Genomic DNA, 23,219 nt, shown 5'->3' with positions numbered 1-23,219 from the left:
ATTGATGGCTGGATCGACGGCAGGTAGGAGAGACCATTATGACTAGGCCCCGTAAGCAGAATTTGATTGGACGTCGGATCCTTCACATTGAAATGAGAGGTATGAAATTCAAAAAACACGTTATTGTTAGAAGCAAATTTATGGACAGAAAGCAAAGAATTGGTGAGAGACGGAACATGCAAAATATTACAAAGAACTAAAGAACGAGAGGGGGATGGGAGAGAAGAAGAACCAACATGAGAAATAGGGACATAATTACCATCACCAACCATAAGATTGTTCTTACCATTGTACGGAGCATAAGAGGATAGAGATTGCAGATCAGGTGTTGCATGATGTGTGGCGCCCGTGTCGGGAAGCCAATGGTGAATGCCGGATGGGGTAGATGGCAGGGGAGGGTGTGAGTAATGAGGCTGATGCGGGTGAGGGTACTGAGGCTGATTCGGTTGATGGTAATGGGGCTGATTTGGTTGGTGAGGGTATTACATGGGTGGATTGGGCAGTAATGGTGGCTGATTTGCAGTTAGGTAAGCAGAAGGTTGGGTATATGACTGATTGGTAGTGGAAAAAGTGGTTTGGGTGGATTGGCCAAGTTGTTTGTTGTGATAATAGCATGATGGTGCTTGGTGATTGGTATGACCGCAGATTGTACAAGGACTGTGAGCATAGGCGTTGGAGTGCCCAAACCCACTAGGGCCAGTTGGAGCACCACGGCCTCCCCCAACACAACCACGACCAGTGGGAGAGCCATGGCCGTAAGGGTGAGAGGGAGGGCCACGAGATTGTTGAGAAGCAATATTGGCACTACCATTAGCAGTCGGATCTGACACGGCTTGACGAGAAGCAATAAGATATTCATGGCTGAGGAGCAGCCCATGAAGTTCAGTGTATGAGATTGGTTCACTGCGATCCATCACTGCAGAGACCATAGATTCAAACTTAGGATGAAGAGCACGAAAAATGTGTATATTCAAATCCTCCGTGGGGAGGGGCTTTCCTGTAACACTGAGTTCATCAGAGAGGGCTTTGGCCCGATGGAGAAACTGAGTGACATTCTCGTCGAGTTTATGGACAAGGTTCTGTAGGGCCACATTTTGAGAGAGAATGTGGGTGGTAGAGGCAAAGCTGAATGCTGCATGAAGAGCATCCCATATTTCCTTACTTGTTTCACGCCCACCGGTGAGAGGCATCGCATCATCAGAGAGGGAGGAGATTATAATACTCATTATGGAGGCACCTTTTTCACACCAGGCATCAACTTTAGTTGCATCGGAAGGACATGGATTGGAGCCATCAACATGGCCATAGAATCGTTGGCCTTTGAGGTAAGGAACTATTTGAGTCTTCCAATAGACAGTTTTTGGGTGTCAACTTGTGTGTAAGGATTTGACTAAGAGAAGGCTTGTGAGAGGGGGAGGAAGGAGGAGAGGCCATGGCCTAAAAAAACATCATTGGGGATGGAGGGAGATTCATAGGATTGCATAGGATTGCATGGGATTGCATGAAGTCTAGTACTAGTGGTAAGATAGGATTGCATACGAGATCAATTTTGGCGCGCCCAATACTAGTGGGAAACAATTAGCTAGCTTACCACTAGTACTAGTGGGGAAGCAATTTTGGCATGCCCAGTACTAGTGGGACACTCCTAGTGAGAATGGTTCATACGAGATCAAGCTCGTGCAACGAGGATGGACTTGAAAACTCCAGTTCAACAGGAAATGGTGACCAGCAGGGGGCAACATCGCCAGTTGGTTGCAACGTTACAAGGATGTCTATGTCATGTGATAGATGACATGTGGCAAATAGCAGCCGCAATGACTTAGTCGTACAACAGGCAACATGCCCATTTCGAGTAACTTATGTTTGTGGTTGTAACTCAACACCAACCTCAACAATGGGGCCAACTTTGTATTGACTAAGCCCCTTTCGCCCAGGTCTCTTGCATTGCGAAAGGAGGAAGTCTGTTAGTTAATCAGACCGGACATATTGGCATGTCAAGTCAACCAAATAGTGGAAATGGATCCACTAAAGGCATCACCTCAGGATCTAAGTGTTGCATCAGCGGCTTAAGCTATTAACCCTATAGTTTCAGGGGCAAATTCAGTCTTGGTCAAAGGATACCGGACTGTAGGAGGAAACCTTACCAGATGTGGAAATGCTAGCTTCTATTAAAGGCCAACTATTCCAAGGTTAAATCTTCCTGAGCAGGAATGGTCATACATCAGCCAACCACCCCCCTAAGGAGGGCAGGCCGAAATGTATGAAAGGCAGCCGTTCGTAGGACAAGCAAATCTGGCTAAGCAGGTATTTGTAGAGCAAGGAGAGTTAACTCATTTAATCCAAAAGCAGATTAATCCCTTATTCAGAATGATTACCTGACCGGTGTATAGGAAGACATATCCTGAACACCTGGATTTGATCGATTTTGATAGGAACCAAAAGATTCTAAAGTTTGCAAAGTTCTTTGGAGAAGACAATATGTCCATTTTGGAGTATATAGCTAGGTTTACTGTTCAAGCGATCAACTCTCCTATTTTCTATCAAGTCTCTCTTTCTCATGACTAATTCTCTCTTTGCAAAATAATTCCAACTAGTCCCTCTCCAACGTTCAACTCTCTCTCTCCAACTTTGACCCCCCCAAAAAAAACTCTCTCTGTAATGAATAATTAGCTACCATCAAGTTTCTCTTTCCTATTTTCCCCACGTAACTACCATCTAAACTTTTGTTCAAGTAATCACCCCCTTCTTCCTATATCATCTCCTATTTTCTCTCAAGTCTCTCTCTCTCCAAAATAATTACAAAGCAGTCCCTCTCAAATGATCAACTCTCCTATTTTCTATCAAGTCTCTCTTTCTCATGACTAATTCTCTCTCTGCAAAATAATTCCAACCAGTCCCTCTCCAACGTTCAACTCTCTCTCTCTCCAACTTTGACCCTTAAATAAAAAAAAAACTCTGTCTCCAACGAATAATTAGCTACCAAAAAAATTGACGCCTGTTGAAACAGAGACTCTTCTTCCTATTTTCTCTCCTAATTATCCTTTCAATTTTCTCCCTCTCTCCAACAACAACATTTCCTCTAAAGTCTCCCTCTCACTCCAATGACAACAATATTCAATATTCTCAGACAAAAGGTGCAATTTTATTTATACTTATTTTTGTTTCTCATTTTTGCCTACAAATATTTTAATAATAAGGCATAAATTCCTATGTTATACTTATTTTTGTTGCTTATTTTATTCCAACAGATAGTTTGATAATAGTTCATAAATTATTAGCAGCATCAATTTGGATATTTTCTTCATAGAAAGCTCTCATTTTGATTGTAGAAAATAGATTAAAATATATAAAAAATATTAAAACAATGTTGCAATTCGAGTAGATATTAGATTTGTGAGGTGCCCCCTCTGTCACTATCTTTCTCTATATCCCGATATTCCTCTCCGTCTTATTATGTTTTATTTGCCATAAATCTGAGTTTTTCTAGCCACAACTAATAGTTACACCTTAAAAAAAAAAAAAGAATTGAAATATACAAAAATTTTTAAAACAATGTTGCAATTCGAATAGATATTAGATTTGTGAAGTGCCTTCTCTCTCCCTCGATATTCCACTCCCTCTTTTTCTCTAGATATATTTCCCACCGTCTCTCTCTCTCTCTCTCCCCCCCCCCCTTCTCATGATGTCTCTCTCTCCCTCTCTCAGTCGATACTTTTTTCTCTTCAACTCTTTTTTGTCTCCCTATCTCTCTAGGTTTTAATTTTTTTTAGAGTAATTTCTATTTTTTAGACATAACAAACTGAAAAAGAAATTAAAAAAAACTCTTACAGTAGATATATGACAGTAAAACTAAATTAGTTTTGAAATGTTTTTTAGGCTATGAATTGAAATATATACTTTATTAATGAAATTAAGTACTATGTCTTCTTTGGATGATATGAAATAAAATTAATTATCATTATTTTCAATTACTCAGGATTTGTGACTTTATTGAAAATATAAAACTAAAAATATTATAGAAACAAAAACTAAAAATAATATAAGCATTTACAACATTGGACCAATTTTATTAGAATCATTTTACTTTAAAACATGTCAAGAGGTTAGAAAACTCATTGAAATTTAGAAAACTAAAAATATTACAGAAACAAAAACTAAAAAACTATAAATAAAAATGATACATAAAAATTACAGAAGCAAAAAGCAAAAAAAATAAAATAAAAAACTGAATTTTAATAGAAATTCAAAAAAAAATAAAAATATTACGAAAACAAAAACTAAAATACTAAAAATAAAACATAAACATTTACAACAATGGACCAATTCTATTATAATCATTTTACTTTAAAACATGTCAACAAGGTTAAAAAACTCAATGAAAGAATACACAGGTTAGAAAAGTCAATGAAAGTATACAAGATTTGAATCAAATAAAATATCCAATATAAAATTCTACTTTCACGCAAATCTCTGATGTCTACCCCTGATTGTTTTCTAATTCTGATTTATTTGAAAACGTATTAAACAATTATAATAAAATATTAAAAGAATTTTTTTTAAAAGTAAATTATATTTGTTAGACATAACAAACTATAACAGATATTAAAAAGACTATTACAGTAGAGATGTTACAATAAAAGAAAATTAATTTTGAAATGTTTTTTATGCTATGAAATGAAATAAAATACATATAGGTTGTTTTGATGATCAAATTATACAATCCACTATTATTTCTTAGTAAAAAAAATTAATTATTAAAAACTATTCCACGATAATTTACACTCATATCTGATATTACCAGTGATAATAAAATAACCATAACTGCTTAGTTGAAATATGTTGGGTTTTTTTTTTTTTTAATAGTTGAAATTGAAATATGTTGGTTACAACTTGTTAAATATAAAGACAAAATCAAGTAGTGTGTTTGCAACGTTCTTTTGACGTTATGAAATTAAATAAATTATCATTGTTTTGAACTATTCAGGATTTCTCACTTTATTGAAAGTATAAAATGACATCAAGAAAACAACATACACCAAATCAACGCCAAAGATTCAATGAATACAAAAGGCACTTATACGAAATGCAAAAAAAAAATAATCAAGGTGTGATATAAATTTAAATTCTATACTACTTTAAAAGGACAAAATTGCTTATTCTATAGTACTTTAAACGGAATAAAATTATTTTAAAAATATTTTGAAAATTTGTATTTGTCTTAACAAAACAACAAGAATCAGTGAAATGTAAACAAAATGGATGCTCAAAGCACAACTAACAAGATCAAGTGCTATTCCATCAACTTCTCCAAATGAAAATCAACAAATTTTATTTACAGAAGGTAAGTATTACAATTCATTATAATAAATACGCATTTATATTAATTTGTTGTATAATCCTTAATTTTTTTTTCAATCTAGGAGATTATGAACCAGAATGCTCTAAATTACATGTGCTTAAAAAATCCATTCATGTATATATTGTGGAGCTAAAAATTTTAAAAATGAATCACCTTCATTTTGTTGTTCCAATGGAAATATTGTTCTCACTCCTTCAAAGGTTTTTGAAGAATTATACCAATTATTCACGTCTCAAGAAGAAGAACCTATTGAATTTAGAAGATTCATACTTGCTTATAATAGCATATTCTCATTCACTTCTTTTGGTGTACGAGTTGACAAACAACTAGCTAATGCTAACCAAGGTATTTATACTTTTAGAACTTAGGGTCAGGTGTATATTATGCACCTGACCCTAACTGTATATTATGTACTACGTATCATTTTATCTTTCTACAACGAGAAAGAAATACCCACATGCATCTGGACGTGAAAGTTTACTAGTGAATATATATATATATATATATATATATATATGTCCAACCATCTTGCGAGAGAATGAATATGCGAAAATGGCCTTAGGTGGATTGTCTTTCGAGTTAAGAAAGTGTTTTGTCGATCAGGAATTCGTTGACCTTAGTCAATTGGTGGCCCAAGCTACAAGTTATGAAATCCTTCTTAAAGAGGAGGAACAACGTAAGACTTCCTCTTTGGGAACCTATTATAATCAGCCAAGATTAGCAATTATGGGTGCTAGAGGGAAAAAGTTGGCCAATTATACTGAATTTGAGACCGGCGATGAGGACTGCGAAGTCAGCATTACTGAGATCATATCTAGAAAACCATATGTTACAAAGCGCTAAACCATCCTAACAAACAGTCAAGCATAAATGCACCATCTAGACCGATTTAAGCTAGAAGTTTCGATGTTAGGAATAGTTATTCCTATGATGCATCAAAGGCTATGTTAATCTTTGGCCATTTGCTGAAGGATATGCAGATTAAGTTGTCCAAGGGACATCATATACCCTCTGTTGATGAGATCAAGGATAAAAGATATTGCAAATGGCATAATTCCTACATACACCAAACTAATGGTTGTATTGTTTTGTGTATAGCCTTGCAGGAAGTGTCAATGATGGACGATTGAAGTTCCCTACTCAGGGAAAAGAGATCATGCTCGTGGACAAAGATCCCTTTCAACCGGTCAATGTGATTGCCGTAGAATTGTTCAAACTACGGCTGCTAAAATGGAGGGAGCCAATTGTGACAGTGAAGCATCTATTTGGAAATCACTTCTCTCCCCACTTATTGGTTTTGATGATAATAAACAATTTGACACAAGAAAATGCATATGTGTAAACAGGTTTAAAAATGGACATCAAGCTAAGAAGCCAAGCAGTATAGAACCAAAAGACTTGAAGATTTTTGAATGATCAAGAAAGCTGTGAAGTCATGCGTAGCCTCTTCAATAGGAAGATCTAAACAAGATCTTTTGAAGATTGAAGAACATCTTTGAAGATGTCAAGATAAAACTCAAGACTGAAGACTCAAGACCATTAGGCACACACACCTCTTACGCATCTTGTATTGCATACATTTTCATTGCATACATCATACACATTAGAAACCTTAAGAGGCTGATTCATATACCATAATGGCCTTAGAATTGATAGGCTTTAATACGTGTAGTTGCCCACAAGAAGAAAATCCAGAAAATGCCCATTTTGTGAACCTGTTTCAGAACCGATTGACCGGTTGATCTTTACAAAGACCGACCGTTGCCTATAGAATTGAAGTGGGACGAACCAGTTGGGGAACCGATCGCCCAAAACCAACCCGTTCCACAACCGATCAATCAACAGTCGACCGGTTGGTACAAATTGGCTCCAAGGGCTATATTTTTGTAACAGCTCTCTCAAGTGGTCAACCGACACATAAAGTGGTCAATCGATTTGACTAAAAACTAGCTATTTTAGATCCGTTGAGACTCAAACTTACTCTAGATTTTTTGTATAAATAGAGCATCTTCTTAGCTCTATACACAACACTTGAAACCCCTCAAGTACTAGCAATTAAAAGACCTTTTTGTGTGATTTTCAAATCAATTGAGAGCTATAGGTGCAGCGGATGGAGGGTCGCTGGCGTGTACCCGGGGGGAAGAAAAAAATGGGAAAAATGGGAGTCGCCACCTAGATTTAGGGTCTAGGACCCATGAATGGTGCCCCTCCTTCGCAGAAGGGATGCTAAATTAACTCCAATGACTCAATGGATGGTCTGCCCCAGATCTTTGAGTAAGTGTCAAGTTACGGGCTAGGAAGGTGTTAGGCACCCAGCAACCGCCCGGCCGACGACCGATCTTCCTAAACCAAACTCTGTTGTGTATTGTTGTGTTATACATATTATGCACTTAATTAAACTAATTTATTTGTGTTTTATTCAAGTTAGAAAACCTAACCCTATGGTAAAAATAAGGTTAACTGTACAAAAGTGATTAAGACCCTAATCCTATGATTATATCATGAAGAAGGATAATTACCTAGAATACAAACTTAATTAAGAGCCAAAATGGTCAAAATTATGAAAATGCCCCTAGAGGGCCAAAATATGTACAAAGGCATGAAATCATATTTAAAAATGCCCCTAGAGGGCCAAAATATGTACAAAGGCATGAAATCATATTTAAATGCTGTAAATAAGCAAAACATGATTTAATAACATTAACATCATGCATTTGGATCATCAAAAGCATATGAAATGCTAAGGAAATGTGAGGTGGTAAAAATTACCAAAATACCCCTGTTATGGCAAACGTATAGAAAATGCATGATAATTCATGAAAATGCTGACTTATGCTTAAAACATGTTTATTACTGTTAAAACATGCGGCAAAAGTAGCAGGAGCCTTTTCAGGATCCTAAACAAGGTTTGGTCGCAAAATGACCAAAATGCCCCTAAGGGCAAAATGGTAAAAGTGTCAAAAAGACACTTAGGATCATTGTAGGCATCGAAAGATGTTAAACATCCTAAAATGACTGAACACACCAAATGATATTTCCAGAATGATAGTCTGGGCCCACATTTGGTAAATTACCAAAACGCCCCCGAAGGGCGAAAATGACTTTTTATGCATATTTATCAAGCATGATGGTCACGTTTGCATATGAAAACATCCTAAAACATTCTAAAACAGAATGTCATGCATGAAAATATTTTTTCTTATTTTTCCAGAATTTTTCATTATAATTAGAAAAATGACACTTATATCCCTAAATGGGGTGTGGAACACATATAAAAACGATCAAACATGCATGTCAGTGGATAATGATTCCATAAAATCAAGCATGATGAAATATGCATTCCATAATTTTTTTTGTGAATTTTTATGCATTTATACTATTTGACTATTTTCTGAAATGCTGAAAAAGAAGGGAAAACAAAGAAAAATACAAAATCCCAATCACAGATCCGAATTGGATCAAACCAGAGCCCATTCCCACTAATCAAAACATGATCCTTAACATGGTCACAATAAATTTGTCCAAATACCCACCCACATGCTCAGGTTTTACATAATCCGAAATCCTTCATAGGCACAAAAATGTCACAAAAAAAATTATTTGGAGTTTTAGAAAATTAATGAATATCAAACATAGTGGTAAGAATCATCCCTGAAAATTTCATAATTTTATCGCTCTTGAATTATTTTTAATATTTTTATAACTGAAAAACAACCTTTGTTGTAAAGAAAATCAAAACAAATGCTTAAAAATAAGTAAAAAACATGGGAAAATACCCTTGAAGCGTGGAAGTGCCTAGGATCAGCTTGAGTAACCTTGTTTAACCGTAAATAGTCGCCGGAAACCTCCAAAAGCCGTTCCAAGTGTGGTTGCTCCGAATTGAAAGAGTGGTGAAGAAGGGGTATTTACAGAATTTTATATCAGTAATGAAGAATAATATATCGATGAGAAAATCATGGTTGGAAAGAGGGGATCAAGGACTGCGTGAAGGTAATTTTTAAATAATTTTTATCTGTCCTTAAACCCTAAAAAACACAGCCTATTTATAGGAAAAAAAAGTGTTCGAGGAAATGACTGAATGAGCCCTGGGGCATTGAAGGCAGGGGACAAGAGGCTGGTGGGCACCTGGGGCTGGCAGGTGCTAGTGGATGGGCGCACATGAGCTTGACTTGGGCATGCCTAGGCCTGCTGGGCAGCCTAGGCCGGTGCAGCCAAGACTTTGGCAACCAAGTGGGCATGGGGCCATGCCCATGTGTGGGGAATGGTGGGCCTTGTGGCCTGCCGACAGGCCCAGCCTGACTGGGTCAGGCCGGGTTGGTCCGGGTCGGGTTAACCCGGTCTGACTCGGTTTAGTAAACTTTTTTTATATTTTTATATAAACCTTTTAAAGATTCCATTTTAAAGGGTCCACATTCAAAGATCAATATCTTTTGATCCAGGTGGCCGTTTTTTGCATGCCACATATCGACGCGAAGGTCGCAACACGTAATTTCCATCCGTGTGGATGATGTAGCCAGATTTTGACTAAAAGTGGCATGGATATCGAAGAAAGCACATAAATGGTGTTTCACACCGATCAAGGTCCAAATGATACCGGAATTACATGAAATTTTATGTGTAAGCACAATATGACCAAATAAAGTTATCCAAATGGTTTCAGGTCACATCAGGTGGCTCGGGTACCAAGAACCATGCCAGGGGTAAAATAGTCATTTTTATAAAAGTTATCCGATTTGGCCAAAACTTTACGTGAAAGCTTAATATGACCAAATGAGGTCATCCAAAGTGTTTCAGACTAAATCGGGTTGTCTAGATATCGAGAACCGTGCCAGGGGCAAAACAGTCATTTTCACAAAGGTGTTGGATTTGGGTGAAACTTCAGATGTGGACTTAAAATGGTTAAATACGGCTATGTTAAGGGTTTAAGCTCCATTTGGGACAGTTTGGTTACAAAAAGTGGAGAAGGGGTAATTTGGTAATTCTTAGCATTCAGTCACCACACGAGTTACGTCCTTGACCATCATTGCCAAGACACACTTCCAAGGTGTCAAAATGTGGTGTCTACAAGAGCAAAATTCAAGCATCAATCAAAAGCTCTTTTTGTTGAAGTCAAGCCATCTCCCACAAGTGCAGCACTTTTTGTTTCTTAGTGTTTTTCGGTGTTTATATGAGATATGGTTTATAAAAGCATATAAAAATCATACTAATACAAAATTGAACCGAAAGTAATAAGAAACCGTTTATGAAACCAAATAAAAGATGTTTTGAAACTGAACCAATTCGGTTTTAAAATGCATTTGAGTTTTGGTACGATATGGTTTTGGTTTCTCCTTTCTCTCTCCTGCATTGAACCAAATTAAACTTACCGAATTCATGAACATACCGATTGAGAGTTGACACCCATAGGTTTAATCCACAACTCAACCAATATATTAAAAAAGAAAATACAACATAGAAACATAGAAATGATAAGCTTCTATTCCTCATGCTTATTCAGTTTCACTTCTTATTCTTTTATTCCTCTTATTTCTATTGCCAATCAATCACTCACTCGATTTATATGGCCATATTATCTTTATATTACAAAGGGATGGTTCTTATTAACTACAAGCACCAGCGCCAAATCCCAGCTTTCCTGCTGCCACATTATAAACCACCTCAAATGTGTGTTGTTGCATATTTCCAAGGATCCCCGAATCGGTAGGAGCGCTGTTTCCAATAAAAGCCAAGCAATATTGAGTTGAGCTTGCTTGAACGATAATCCCAGACTGATGAACATTCAAGTCAGCACCTCCGCCAAAATGCAATACTATGGTTGGTATTTCTACCGAACTGTATCCAGACAAGTTATAGCATGTGTCGAATTCATAATACGGTGGCGCGGGGGGGGGGGGGGGGTACTTGGACATTGCTCGACGAAATGCTGATCGAAGAGCTGAATAGGCTGGTGGTGCCAACTGAGTGATGACAGTTCCAGAATCTATAATGGTTCCTGAAGTTGTAAAAACTAATTGGGGGATTGTTAAATTCTTCCCTCCAACACTTATACCCGTCATATTTAGGTAATAGAAGGAGGAGTAGTTTGAATCTGTTAACAGTGGAGTGTATTGAGCAGTAGAAGAGGAACCCACTTGACTACCGAATGCAAGAAAACCAGTGGAGCTGGTTGATGATGGAAGACAATATGAGAAAAGCTTTCCATACATTTGAGCAGTCTGTGATACCATTGAGATCTGATTGCCGCCGAGGCCTAGTAATCCATCTTCAGAACCAAATAGGCCTTGGTTGTTCTGACCACACCCGAATTCGAAATTGTGGAAGACATCAGAGGAAGATAGGGTTAGTGTATCGGTTGCATAGTAGCCTTGAGAGTAGGATCCGTCAGCATAATTGACCTTATAGAGACAATTGGTGGTGCAGGATGACTGTGCGTAACCCGCTGAATTCAGTTGCGAGCATACGTTGGAGCCACATGGGATGTTGGAATAGGTGGAGGAAGCAGAAGAGTTGAAGTAGGGATCTTGTTGTGAATAACATTGGCCGGCACATGGTTGGCATTGGATCCAAGTGAGATCACTACCTGTATCGAATTCTACTGTGAAATTTTGCTCTGGTATTCCAAATCCAATCCTTACAATGAAGTTTCCGGAATCACCAGTGTTGGCAGGAAGTTTTACTGTAGAATCTGCTACCGGTGACTGTTGGTTGGAGATTTTGGAATGGATGTACTTGACTCGGGTTTGGTCGTTGATGAGAATCTGACGAAGACTTGGGATTTTTTATTTCCCTTCCTTCAATGGTGAGCAAGGTCCATATTTGTGAGCTACTTGCAATTGTCTGCTTAAGATTTCGGAACCTGAAAACATAGATCGAGAAGGTAACCCTTGTTAATATATATCTTTGTTTTATTTTTAATTTTCTTTCTAATTTCCATTTTTTATTGTCTTTTTAATATCTCATCTTATTTCGGTCCATCTTTTCCTATCTCTTCATTCCTCTTTTTTAGTTAGACGTCACTTTTCTCTCTTTTCTTTTTTTGCTTTGATTGGATTCATGCAACTTACTTATTAAGTTGGGATTATCAGCCGAATATAGCAAAGCCACAACCTAGATGAGATTTTTTTATTTCACTGGGGGCAAGACAATAATTTTGTGTGCTCCTGTGCTCAGGTGTTGGAGCCACGCAATCAGGCTACTCTCTTTTCCCCTTTAAAAAATGTTAGAAATATTACTTTCAATTGAGCAAAATGAGAACATATTATATACAAAAGAATTAAAGAAAAGTTGATTATAAAAGTAGCTTTTTTTGCCTTGTTGTTTGGAGTGATAAGTATGATCCGATCAGACTATTCCCCTGTACACTGTTAGCAGCTCCATGACCAACCATACATGTACAATATTTCTGGACCAAAGTCCACATATAACAGTTTAGGGAATATTGCCAATTTTTCTTAAAGCTGTTTTGTAAAAGTAGGAAAAGCCCCATAAAGTGAAAAGGGAAATAAAATAAAGTTTAGAGAATGAAGACCATGGCGATTGGTGAAAGACTTTATATAAAGCAAGCACAGGAATCTACTTAATTTGACATCAATTTCTTCAAACAAGTTGACAGTTTTTTTGGTAAAGAAATTATAATTGTTTGGATGTACCAGTTGAAAAAAAATTCATGAATAAGAAATTCATTTGGTACCTTTATTTTTGAAAATAGATTCTCTCTATTTATGAAATGCAATAATAATAATAATAATAATAATAATAATAATATATTTAACTAAATTACAAATAAAGGCTCTATTTGAAATCATACCAAAGAGAGAGACCTTTAGGGCTAGTCAATTATTTTGACTAAAATATTTTTTGGTAAAATTTTGACTAAAATATGATATGGACTCTTTTTGAAATCCACCAAAAAGAGTAGTCAAATATAGTCATTATGAATTTGACTAAAATATATTAAGGCTCTGTTTGATATCATACGAGAGAAAACAGTCAAATATTTTTTTTTGCTAAAGATCAGCGTATGTATAATAAGTAATGAAAAAATTGTACATAGTGTTTCAAAAAACCACCAATCTCTAGGAAATCTAGGGATACCCCAGCCTAGAGATTTGCAAGTACATTTAATTCCCTAAACAATTTAGGGGAATCTATAATAAGCTCTGCCCTGCATATCATAAGAGATTGATTAAAATATTATTCTTATTATCATTATTAATATTAGGGAGGCAGTTTTCTGTCCGAGAGTGTGGCCTATGCCAGCACTCCCATGTGTCTATCTCTCTCCTCCTTAAAACAAGGGGGTAGAGGTGTCTTTTCAAATAGGGAGGAGAGAGATAGACTCATGGGAGTGCTGGCATAGGCCACACTCCCGGACAGAGACCTTTCTCCCTTAACATTATTATCATCATATGGTTGTTGTTGTTGTTTCAGGGTGGAGTAGAGGTTGCGGAAAAGAGTAGGTTTCCTAGTAGAGAGAGAGAGGCTTGTTTTGGTTTTATTCTTATTACAAATGTCAAATGAAAATTTTACCCTCATTATAAGTTAGGGATGTCAAAAAAAACCAATCAGCTCCAGCCCGCCCTGAGCCTAAACAGGGCTGGGCCGGGTTGGGTTTAATGTTTTGCAGGACCTGGTAGAACTGGGCTGGGCTTGGGTTGATGCCTTGGCCTTGTCTGGGCCAGCCCGACCTTGTATTATATATATATATATATATATATATAATATATATAAAAGTGGGGTGTGATGGGCTTTGTATGTTCCATGATTTTATATATGCTACATAAAATAAAGCCTGGGCTTAATACAAGTGGGCTGTGATGGGCTTTGTTAGTTCTTTGACTCAATGGATGATATTCAAGGTGAATCAAGGCCGATCAGGATCGGGCTGGTTTGGAAAAACTCTATTAGGGTCGAGTTTGGTTGAGAGTATGCTTTGCCTTGCAGGATCGGGCTTGGGTTTAGGTTAAGGCTCCTTGAGTTGGGCTAGGTTAAGGGTAAGCCTGGCCCAACCCGGCCTGTTGACACCCCTAATACAAGCATAAGTTCATTGAATTGTTTAGCATGAAATAGTACGAAATAGGAGAATAGCTCTTAAGGTATTTTAGAATTTCTATTGAAATTAATTTTTATTCTACCAAAAAAGGTGCAAAAATCATACCAAACACCATCCGAAATTGAAACCACTCCTTGAAATATGTTTTGAAATCATAGCCAGACCCATACAAACACAAACATAAAGTTGAAAGAAATCACCTTTGGCTGGAGTAGAGCAAACATCGGCTGGCATCAGGGAACTAATTGAAACAACATGAGTGTGGAGTTCAAGTTTCGTTGTCATATCTGCGAATCTATAGGCCTCTACCTTCTCTATAGAACAACCAGCAAAGAGAAACAAAGGAAGAACAATTGAAAGGAGAAGGGAAAGGAAGGAGGAGTAGTTAATGGCCATGGATATGATGGGTATTGGGTTCTCTAAGAAAATTATTTCATTTTCCCTCCATCTCAACCCAATTTTTTCTAGCAATAACCCAACCTTCAAGGTCTATATATATATATATATATATATATATATATATATAGAGAGAGAGAGAGAGAGAGAGAGAGAGAGAGAGAGAGGGGAATGAAGGATCTACTCATCTACATCTTATTTTGTGGAAAATCTTTTCTCTACAGAGACGAACTCTTTCGTTAGTCTCTAGTCTTATTCCTCAGCAATTGTAGCAATACATACATTAATGGGGACTCCCTGGACTCCATGTCACAACAGATGTGACATCCAATTAGTTGATAGAAGAACCAATGTCGATGATTCCAAACAAATTTTATATATTTCACGTGGTTTATGACCTAGTGGTCAACACTATAGATACCAGAAACTTCTCTGAAGTGAGAACTGGGGAAAAAAATGCTTTGTTGAAATTTTATTTGCGGTCACCAAAATAAAAAGCGGTCAAAAAAGAGGAAGTGGGTATTTATTTTCTTGAGTTAGTGGAATCTAGCTTTGTTGAAATATTTTTTGCTTAATGCTTTCTAAAAAGAATTTCAAAGTTCTGATAATGCAATTTGAGGTCTATATCATAGAATTTGGTTTCTCTCCACCCGTGGTCATTAGAGAATCTTTTTATCCTTCCCATCTGATCTCTTTTTTAAGGATTTAAGTCTTTTACACCCTAATTTTGCTCAACCTTAGCCATGGGTTGAAAAGAGTGCGGCCTGAACGAAAGGGCACAAAATTGGCCGGTACGTGATAAGCCAGGCTAAGCTGTAATTGGTCATGACAGATGTGGTTTGTCACTGCGAAATATGGTCTGTCAAAAGATTGACATATTATGACGGTTATGATCGGTCAAGGAGTTACAACTAACCCCAATATTTCGGGAAGGTGGCCATGATCAATTGAGGAGTTATAACAGACAGATGGAACTAACCAGAGTAATATTGGTATAATTAGGAGAATAAACAAGAAGTGCAACACCTTTTGATCAATCGACAAATTTGAATTTATCTTTTCTTAGTTTTCTTAGAATGGTGTAGTTTTAAGGTGTTGTTGCTTTATCAACACATCTTACTCTGTACTGTGAGCCGCTCTATTAGAGCCATCCAGAACAAGTTTCAATCATCATTTCCAAGTGGCTTTTGTCTTGTTTATCTTTTCTTTGTTCTCTTCAGTAGAAAAGTCCTTGGATTACCAAGGCATGAGTAGAATTTGCTATTGCCTAGAACAAATCAGGGTAGTTTTCCCTTGGTTAGTAACGGTCTCTAGACCAAAGTAAAATTTGGGGAAACAATTTTGGCAACGAGGATGGAGCTGAAAACTCCAATTCAGCAGGAAATGGTGCCCAGCAGGGGGTAACATCACCTAGTAATGGAATAGAGAATGATGACGCTCGCTAGTTGGTTGCAACGTTATAGGGATGTCTATGTCCTGTCATAGATGACATGTGGCAAATAGCAGCCGTAATGACTCAGTTGTACAATGGGAAACATGCTCGTTTCGAGCAACTTATGTTTGTGGTTGTAACTCAACACCAACCTCAACAATGGGGCCAGCTCTGAATTGGCCAAGCCCCTTTCGCCCAGGTCTCTTGCACTGCGGAAGGAGGAAACAGTCCGTTAGTTAATCAGACCAGACATGTCGACATGTCAAGTCAGCTGAATAGTGGAAATTGATCCACTAGAGGCATCACCTCAGGATCTAGGTGTTGCATCAATGGCTCAAGCTGTTAACCCTACAATTTCAGGGGCAAATACAGTATTGGTCAAAGGATACCGGACTGTAAGAGGAAACCTTACCAGACGGGGAAATGCTAGCTTCTTTTAAAGGCCAACCATTCCAAGGTTAAATCTTCCTGAGCAGGAATGATCATACATCAGCGAAACCCCCCCAAGGAGGGCAGGCCGAAGTGTATGAAAGGCAACCGTTCGTAGGACAAGCGAATCCGGCTAACCAGGTATTTATAGACCAGGGAGAGTTAACTCGTCTAATCCAAGAGTAGATTAATCCCTTATTCAGAACGATTACCAGACCGATGTATAGGAAGACATATCCTGAACACCTGGACTTGATCGATTTCGGTAGGAACCAAAAGATTCTAGAGTTTGCGAAGTTCTCTGGAGAAGACAATATGTCCGTTTTGGAGTATATAGCTAAGTTTACTGTTCAATGTGGGAACCTAGGGACAAATGACATTATGAAATTGAGGCTCTTTTCCGAACTCATTGATTGGGTTAGCTTTAACCTGGTATATTAATTTACTAGTCAATTTTGTATAGGATTGGAGGGAAATGAAAGACTAGTTTCATACCTAGTCTTACCAAACAGAGCCGTCAGTGTCAATAGCGATTTGGCAGCAAGAATGTGCCTATATATATATATATATATATCAAACCATCTTGCGAGAGAATGAATAAGCGAAAATGGCCTTAGGTGGATTGTCATTCGAGTTAAGAAAGTGTTTCGCTGGTCAGGAATTCACTGACCTTAGTCAATTGGTGGCCTAGGCTACAAGTTATGAAATCCTCCTTAAAGAGGAGGAACAACGCAAGGCTTCCTCTTTGGGAACTTATTATAAGTAGCCAGGATTAGCAATTATAGGTGCTACAGGGGAAAAGTCGGTCAATTATACTGAATTTGAGACCAGCGATGAGGACTGTGAAGTCAGTATCGCCGAGTTCATATCTAGAAAACCATATGTTACAAAGCGCTAAGCCATTCTAACGAACAGTTAAGCATTAATACACCATCTAGACCGATGTAGGCTAGAAGCTTCGATGCTAGGAATAGATATTCCTATGATGCATCGAAGGCTGCGTTAATCTTTGACCATTTGCTGAGGGATAAGCAAATTAAGTTTTTCGAGGGACATCGTATACCCTCTGCCGATGAGATTAAGGATAAGAGGTATTGCAAATGGCATAATTCCTACACTCCAAACTAATGGTTGTATTATTTTGTGTGTGGCCTTGTAGGAAGCGATCAATGATGGACGATTGAAGCTCCCTAATAAGGAAAAAGGGATCATGCTCATGGACAAAGATCCCTTTCCATCAGTAAATATGGTTGCCGCAGAATTGTTCAAATTGCGGCTGCTAAAAAGGAAGCAGCCCATTGTGACACTGAAGCATCTGCAACAACATGCTGAAGGGAAAGGGGTAGTTGTTGAGGCCGTTGACACTGACTCCGGTCAAGAACAACACTTTCGATGGGGAGTGTGTACCATGCAAAATTTAGACGAAGGGTGTCGAATCATTCTTAAAATTCTCAGGAACTCGGCCAATGGGCACTATGTCACTCCTATACCATGCAAAATTCGGCCGAAGGGTGCCTAATTGATCCTAAAATTCTTAAAAACTTGGCCAAAGGGTGTTGTATCACTCCTGTACCATGCAGAATATGCCTAAACGGTGCCGAATTGATCTTAAAAATTTCAAGAATTTGACCAACGGGCGTCGTTTCAATCTTGTACTATACGGTATTTGACTGAAAGACAGTGAAAGGCGGTAAATCATCTCAAATTTCCCTAGTGAATCGGCTGAAGGGTGCTAAATCAATCTAAATTCCCCTAGAGTTGGCCAAAGGGCACCGAGTTAAACTTTAATTTCTAAGAATTCTAGTCATGAGGTGCCTTATCACTGCCACTTCGAGTCGAGTGGTGCCTTATTACACTCACTTCTAGTTGAGTGGTGCCTTATCACCCTCATTTCTGGTTGAGTAGTGCCTTATCACCCTCACTTTTGGTCGAACAGTGCCTTATCACCATTACTTCTGGTCAAGTGGTGCCTTATAAACCTCATATTTTTGCTAAGAAAAGCCACAACATATGCATTTTTTTGTGGATTTTCATATCATCTTAATCATATTGTTTTTGCATATTTGATTTTATTTAAGATCCTTACAATAGGCCAACTTGCATGATTAATCGATTGATTTACCGAAGATCGGTTTTTTTTTATTGTTCAACCATGTCACCTATGAGCACAGTGATGGTAGTAAATGCTCCTGGTGACAACATCAGGTGATCTTTTATCTTTGCCCTTCGGTTGTTTGCATAGGCCTCGACCAAAGAGTGAGAACTTGTAGACACTAAATTTGTAATCCTGCGGCAACGATGACAACAAGGGCATTGACAAATGATGATTCTCTCAATTCATCCATAAACCCATGATAAAAATCCAAACGCAAGAAAAATGACCATACCGATCCAAACTCAATTGGAGACTCCTAGAATTCGAATGAAAAACCATGGAAAGTAGGTAGTGCCGCCAGAAGATCGGTGCCACCGCGTGGATCCCAATGGCACTGCTCGGGGAGTCAATGGCTCAGCCTGGATCCACGGTGGCACCACCGGGAGATGGATGGCACCACCCAAGTGTTATTGGTGAAGCCTGATTTTTGGTCCAGAATGTGCGATTGAGATCTTCGGAGGGCCATTTCGGCCTCGAAACAATCTTGGAGTGCCGAAAAATAGTGTACATCAACGCCAAAGGGGGTGAGTTGTGTTGGGCTCGTCAAGATCTTCGAAACGGTATATTTTGGGATATATGTTATGTTTTGGTCCGACCCTGTCTGGTTTGCCAATTTCTTGTTCCAGGGGTATTTCTATACTTCTCGAGCTAGGGCTTCTCTATATAATGTTCTTATCTCTGAGAGGACTATTAGAGAGGTTTTGTAACATTTCCAGAGAATAGTGAAATTTGTTTTGTTGCTCGGCCATGGATGTAGCTTCCATTTTGGGGGTAAAGCACATAAATCCTATGTGTTTGTGTGTGATTGTTCTTCTTTGTTTTTTATATTTCTCAAATTGCCACTTCTAGACGTTATTTTCTTAACACTAGGACCTGGGTGGCAAGAGCTGCCCAGTGTTGAGTGGGGCCGCCCAACACCTGGATGCCGCCACCCAAACCCTGGGAGGAGTCCACCCAGCTTTCCTGGATAGAGGGCCCTTCTTCCTTAAAAAAATCTAGTTTTGAGAGCCTAGAGAAGCTCTGGAAAAATCCCGCGAAAGTCCCTAAAATCTAGAAATCTAGAGAGAAGAAAAGAGAGGAAAAGAGGGAGGTTTTGGTTCCTAGATAAGTTCTATCTTTGTTAGGCTTTAGTTAACATTTGTTTTGGCCCTCGGGGCCCTATTGGTGAATAAGGCACGGAAACCCTGCCAAAGTCTAAGAAGCCCTATTGGTGATTCGAAAATACAACACAGAAGCCCTACTGGAGTCCAAAAAGCCCTGTTAGTGATTCAACAATACAGCTCGGAAGCCCTACTAAAGTCCAGGAAGCACTGTTAGTGATTCAACAATATAGTGCGACAACCCTACCAGAGTCCAGGAAGCCCTATTGGTGATTCACCAATACAACACGGAAGCCCTGTCGGAGACCAAGAAGCCCTGTTGGTGATTCGACAATGCGGCATGGAAACCCTACTAGAGTCTAGAAAGCCCTAGCAACATTTTTTTGATAAGTCGTTATTCCACCCAACAAGAGAGAGTTAGGTACCCAGCATGGTGATTCACCAATGCTCATTGACATTTTTTTAGTCTGAGCATGCCTAGCTAGGGGTGATTGAGGGTAAATCATGAGTGAGGAGAGAGAAGCTCTGGCAAGAGAGACACCGACGGGTGGGGAGGCTCAGGGTGGTGCCCTAGAACCTGATGGCCATCGTGAAGGGGTGGTGGCTCCGCTCCGGGGCCAACGATCAATAACGGAATTCTTTTCACGTGTGGTTGCACAAGGAATGGCTATGCCTGATGGGGTGCTTCACGTGAATTCTGGTGCTAAACGATTGGAGAGGCCACAGTCATATGTGGCTGTGGTGGGAAGGGTGATGTTACCGGCAGTGGAGAACCTTCTGTCTGCAGTTAAGGATGGAAATCTAACTCGTATAAAGCTACCGTAGGAGGCTTATCAGGCGCAGGTGGAGCTACATCGGTATTCCCTCCTTGGCCGAATCAATTTCAAGTTTACAACCATAGATAGGCTAAGGGATTACGTGGCAGCGTCGTGGTCTTTGAAACAGAAGGTGTGCTTGAAGTCGTTGGGGAAAGGATCTGTGCTATTCTGGTTTGAGTGTGAAGAGGACATGGCTTATATCTGGAAACGTTGCCCTGTTAGGATGGATGGCCAGTTGCTGCATTTTCAACGATGGCGTAAGGATTTTAATGGCAATGAGCATTCCATCACTCACAGGCTTACGTGGATCAGGTTCCCGAATCTACCACAGGAATATTGGCATGAGGAGATTCTACTCTCCATGGAGAATGTAATCGGCAGGCCGATGGCGATCGATAGGAGAACTAAGTCCTCTCCCTGTGGACATTTCACAAGGGTGTGTATTGATGTGGATGAGTCTCTGCCCCGTGTGGAGTAGCTTTTTGTGGAACGTGAACGGGAGGGATTGCCGAAGTCTTTCGTGTTCAAACAACAGGTAGTTTTCTAGGATCCCCCCTCCCGGTGCTCAATTTGTCGTAGGTTTGGGCATCGGGCTAAGGGGTGTGTGATGAAGGTTGCTAAGAAAGGGGAGGAGACTATCATACCAGGTGCTCATTACGTTCAGGACAATGAGCCGAGGCATCGCCGATAGCATGGTCGTGGGCAGCTTCTCAGGTAGGGTGTGCAGGCTGAGGTTACGTTAGGGGATGGTGTTTTAGGGGCTGGAGAAGTCTACGTGGCTGGGAGTCAAGGTTTGGTTCAAAATTTAGTTCAGAAGGAGGGAGAGAGAGAGTGCAATCTGTGTTGCATGTGGAGTACTCTCCACATGTGAATCAGGTTCCTTTTTTTTCAGGAAGGTAATGGGTCTTCCAATGGGTTGGGGGAGGGGGGCAGCAGTCTATTGAGTCTCTTCTATGTGATTCCCAGTTGAATGCCGTGAATTTAGGAGAGAAGGCTGGAGTTGTTGAGCAAATTCAGTTTGTTGGGTGCTCGGTCTCTCTGGGGGTGATGTGGCTGGCTCGGACCAAGGTAATGGGGACTCGATGGGTGAGGCAGGTACGCCTGGTTTAAGTGAAATTGGAGGGGGCTGATCAGCAGCTCACGTGCGCGGTGATGGTAGGGGGGTTGAAGGGATGATCTCGTTTGTTCTTGCAAATTGTAGGAGTGGTGTGAGGCGCCAGCTTTGGGTTGATTTGGTTTCGGTTGCAGGAGTCAGCTATCCTTGGCTGGTCCTAGGTGACTTCAACTCGTATCTCTTTTTGCACAAAAAGAGAGGACCGGGTAGATTTAATATTGGTTCTGCTGAGGAATTTTCTGCTATGGTGGACACAGTAGCGTTGGTGCCCATTCCCACTTCGGGGTGTTATTTCACATGGTCAAACAACAGGCGGGTGGGCAATGTGTGTGCGGTGCTCGATCGTAGCTTTGGTAATGAGGTTTGGATGACCACTTTTGAGGGGTGTGGGCAACGGGTGCTGCCAAGAGGGTACTCGGATCACTCACCTCTTATGGTATCATCTAGTTACGTACCACGGCCAGATAATGTTCCTTTTCGGATGAAGCGGTTTTGGGCGGAGCATGGTGAGTTCAGGAAGGTTGTGAAGAAATAGTGGGACCAGCCAATAGGTGGAACTCCGATTTATGTGGTGGCACAAAAACTCAAGCGGCTCAAAGGACCTTTAAGGAAATGGGCTAGAGAGACATTTCCGCATGTGGAGGTAGAGTATAACTGAACCAGGGGGTTGGTAGAGGAGGTTCAATCGAGATTGGAAAGGGAAGGCTTCAGTGATGATTTATTTGATTTGGAATGTCAGGCTAAGATTGAGCATGAGAAAATTTTGGTGCTACAGGAAAAGTTATGGGCTGAACGCTCCAGAGAAAAATGGGTTAGGTTTGGGGATAGGTGCTCCAAATTTTTTCATCTATCCACCAAGCTTCGGAGGTCTAGCAACTTCATTCGACAGGTGCAGACTGCAGGTGGAGAGATTTGGAGGATCCAGCGAGTGTAGGTGCTCACATAGCAGGGCACTTTGAGAACTTATATAGGAGTGGGACCTCGGTGGCAATGGAGGAGCTGCTCGACCATGTTCCAACTATTATCTCAGATGAGGAGAATAAAATGCTGGTGGTTGTGCCTGATGCAGAGGAAGTAAAAGCTGCGGTTTTTGAGATAGATCCGGCTAGCGCCCCTGGACCAGATGGGTTCCCAGGTACATTATATAGAGTCTATTGGGACATCATTAGGCCGGAGGTATGTTATGCAATCTCAAATTTTTTCAAAGAGGGGATTATTACTAAAGGGTTGAATAATAATTTTATCACTTTGATCCCTAAGGTGGAGAATGCGAGGCAGGTAGGGCATTATCGCCCAATCTGTCTAGGCAATTTTTTCTTTAAGATTATTCCTAAGATAATGGTAACCCGGCTTTCCTTGCTGCT

The 23,219-nt window shown here is 39.5% G+C and overlaps 1 protein-coding gene and 1 pseudogene across 1 annotated transcript; both read right to left on the bottom strand.

Moving 5' to 3' along the window:
- Window positions 1–482: 482 nt before the first annotated feature.
- On the bottom strand, window positions 483–1,190 carry LOC122672358. Its single transcript, XM_043869850.1, has one exon. It carries the CDS (start codon window positions 1,188–1,190, stop codon window positions 483–485), a length of 708 nt encoding a protein of 235 aa, XP_043725785.1.
- A 9,736-nt stretch (window positions 1,191–10,926) lies between these two features.
- On the bottom strand, window positions 10,927–14,669 carry LOC122671815 (annotated as a pseudogene).
- Window positions 14,670–23,219: the final 8,550 nt, after the last annotated feature.

The sequence above is a fragment of the Telopea speciosissima genome, chromosome 8 (assembly GCF_018873765.1).
Source record: "Telopea speciosissima isolate NSW1024214 ecotype Mountain lineage chromosome 8, Tspe_v1, whole genome shotgun sequence".
Lineage (NCBI taxonomy): Eukaryota > Viridiplantae > Streptophyta > Magnoliopsida > Proteales > Proteaceae > Telopea > Telopea speciosissima.
This window is presented reverse-complemented; position numbering and strand designations above follow the sequence as displayed.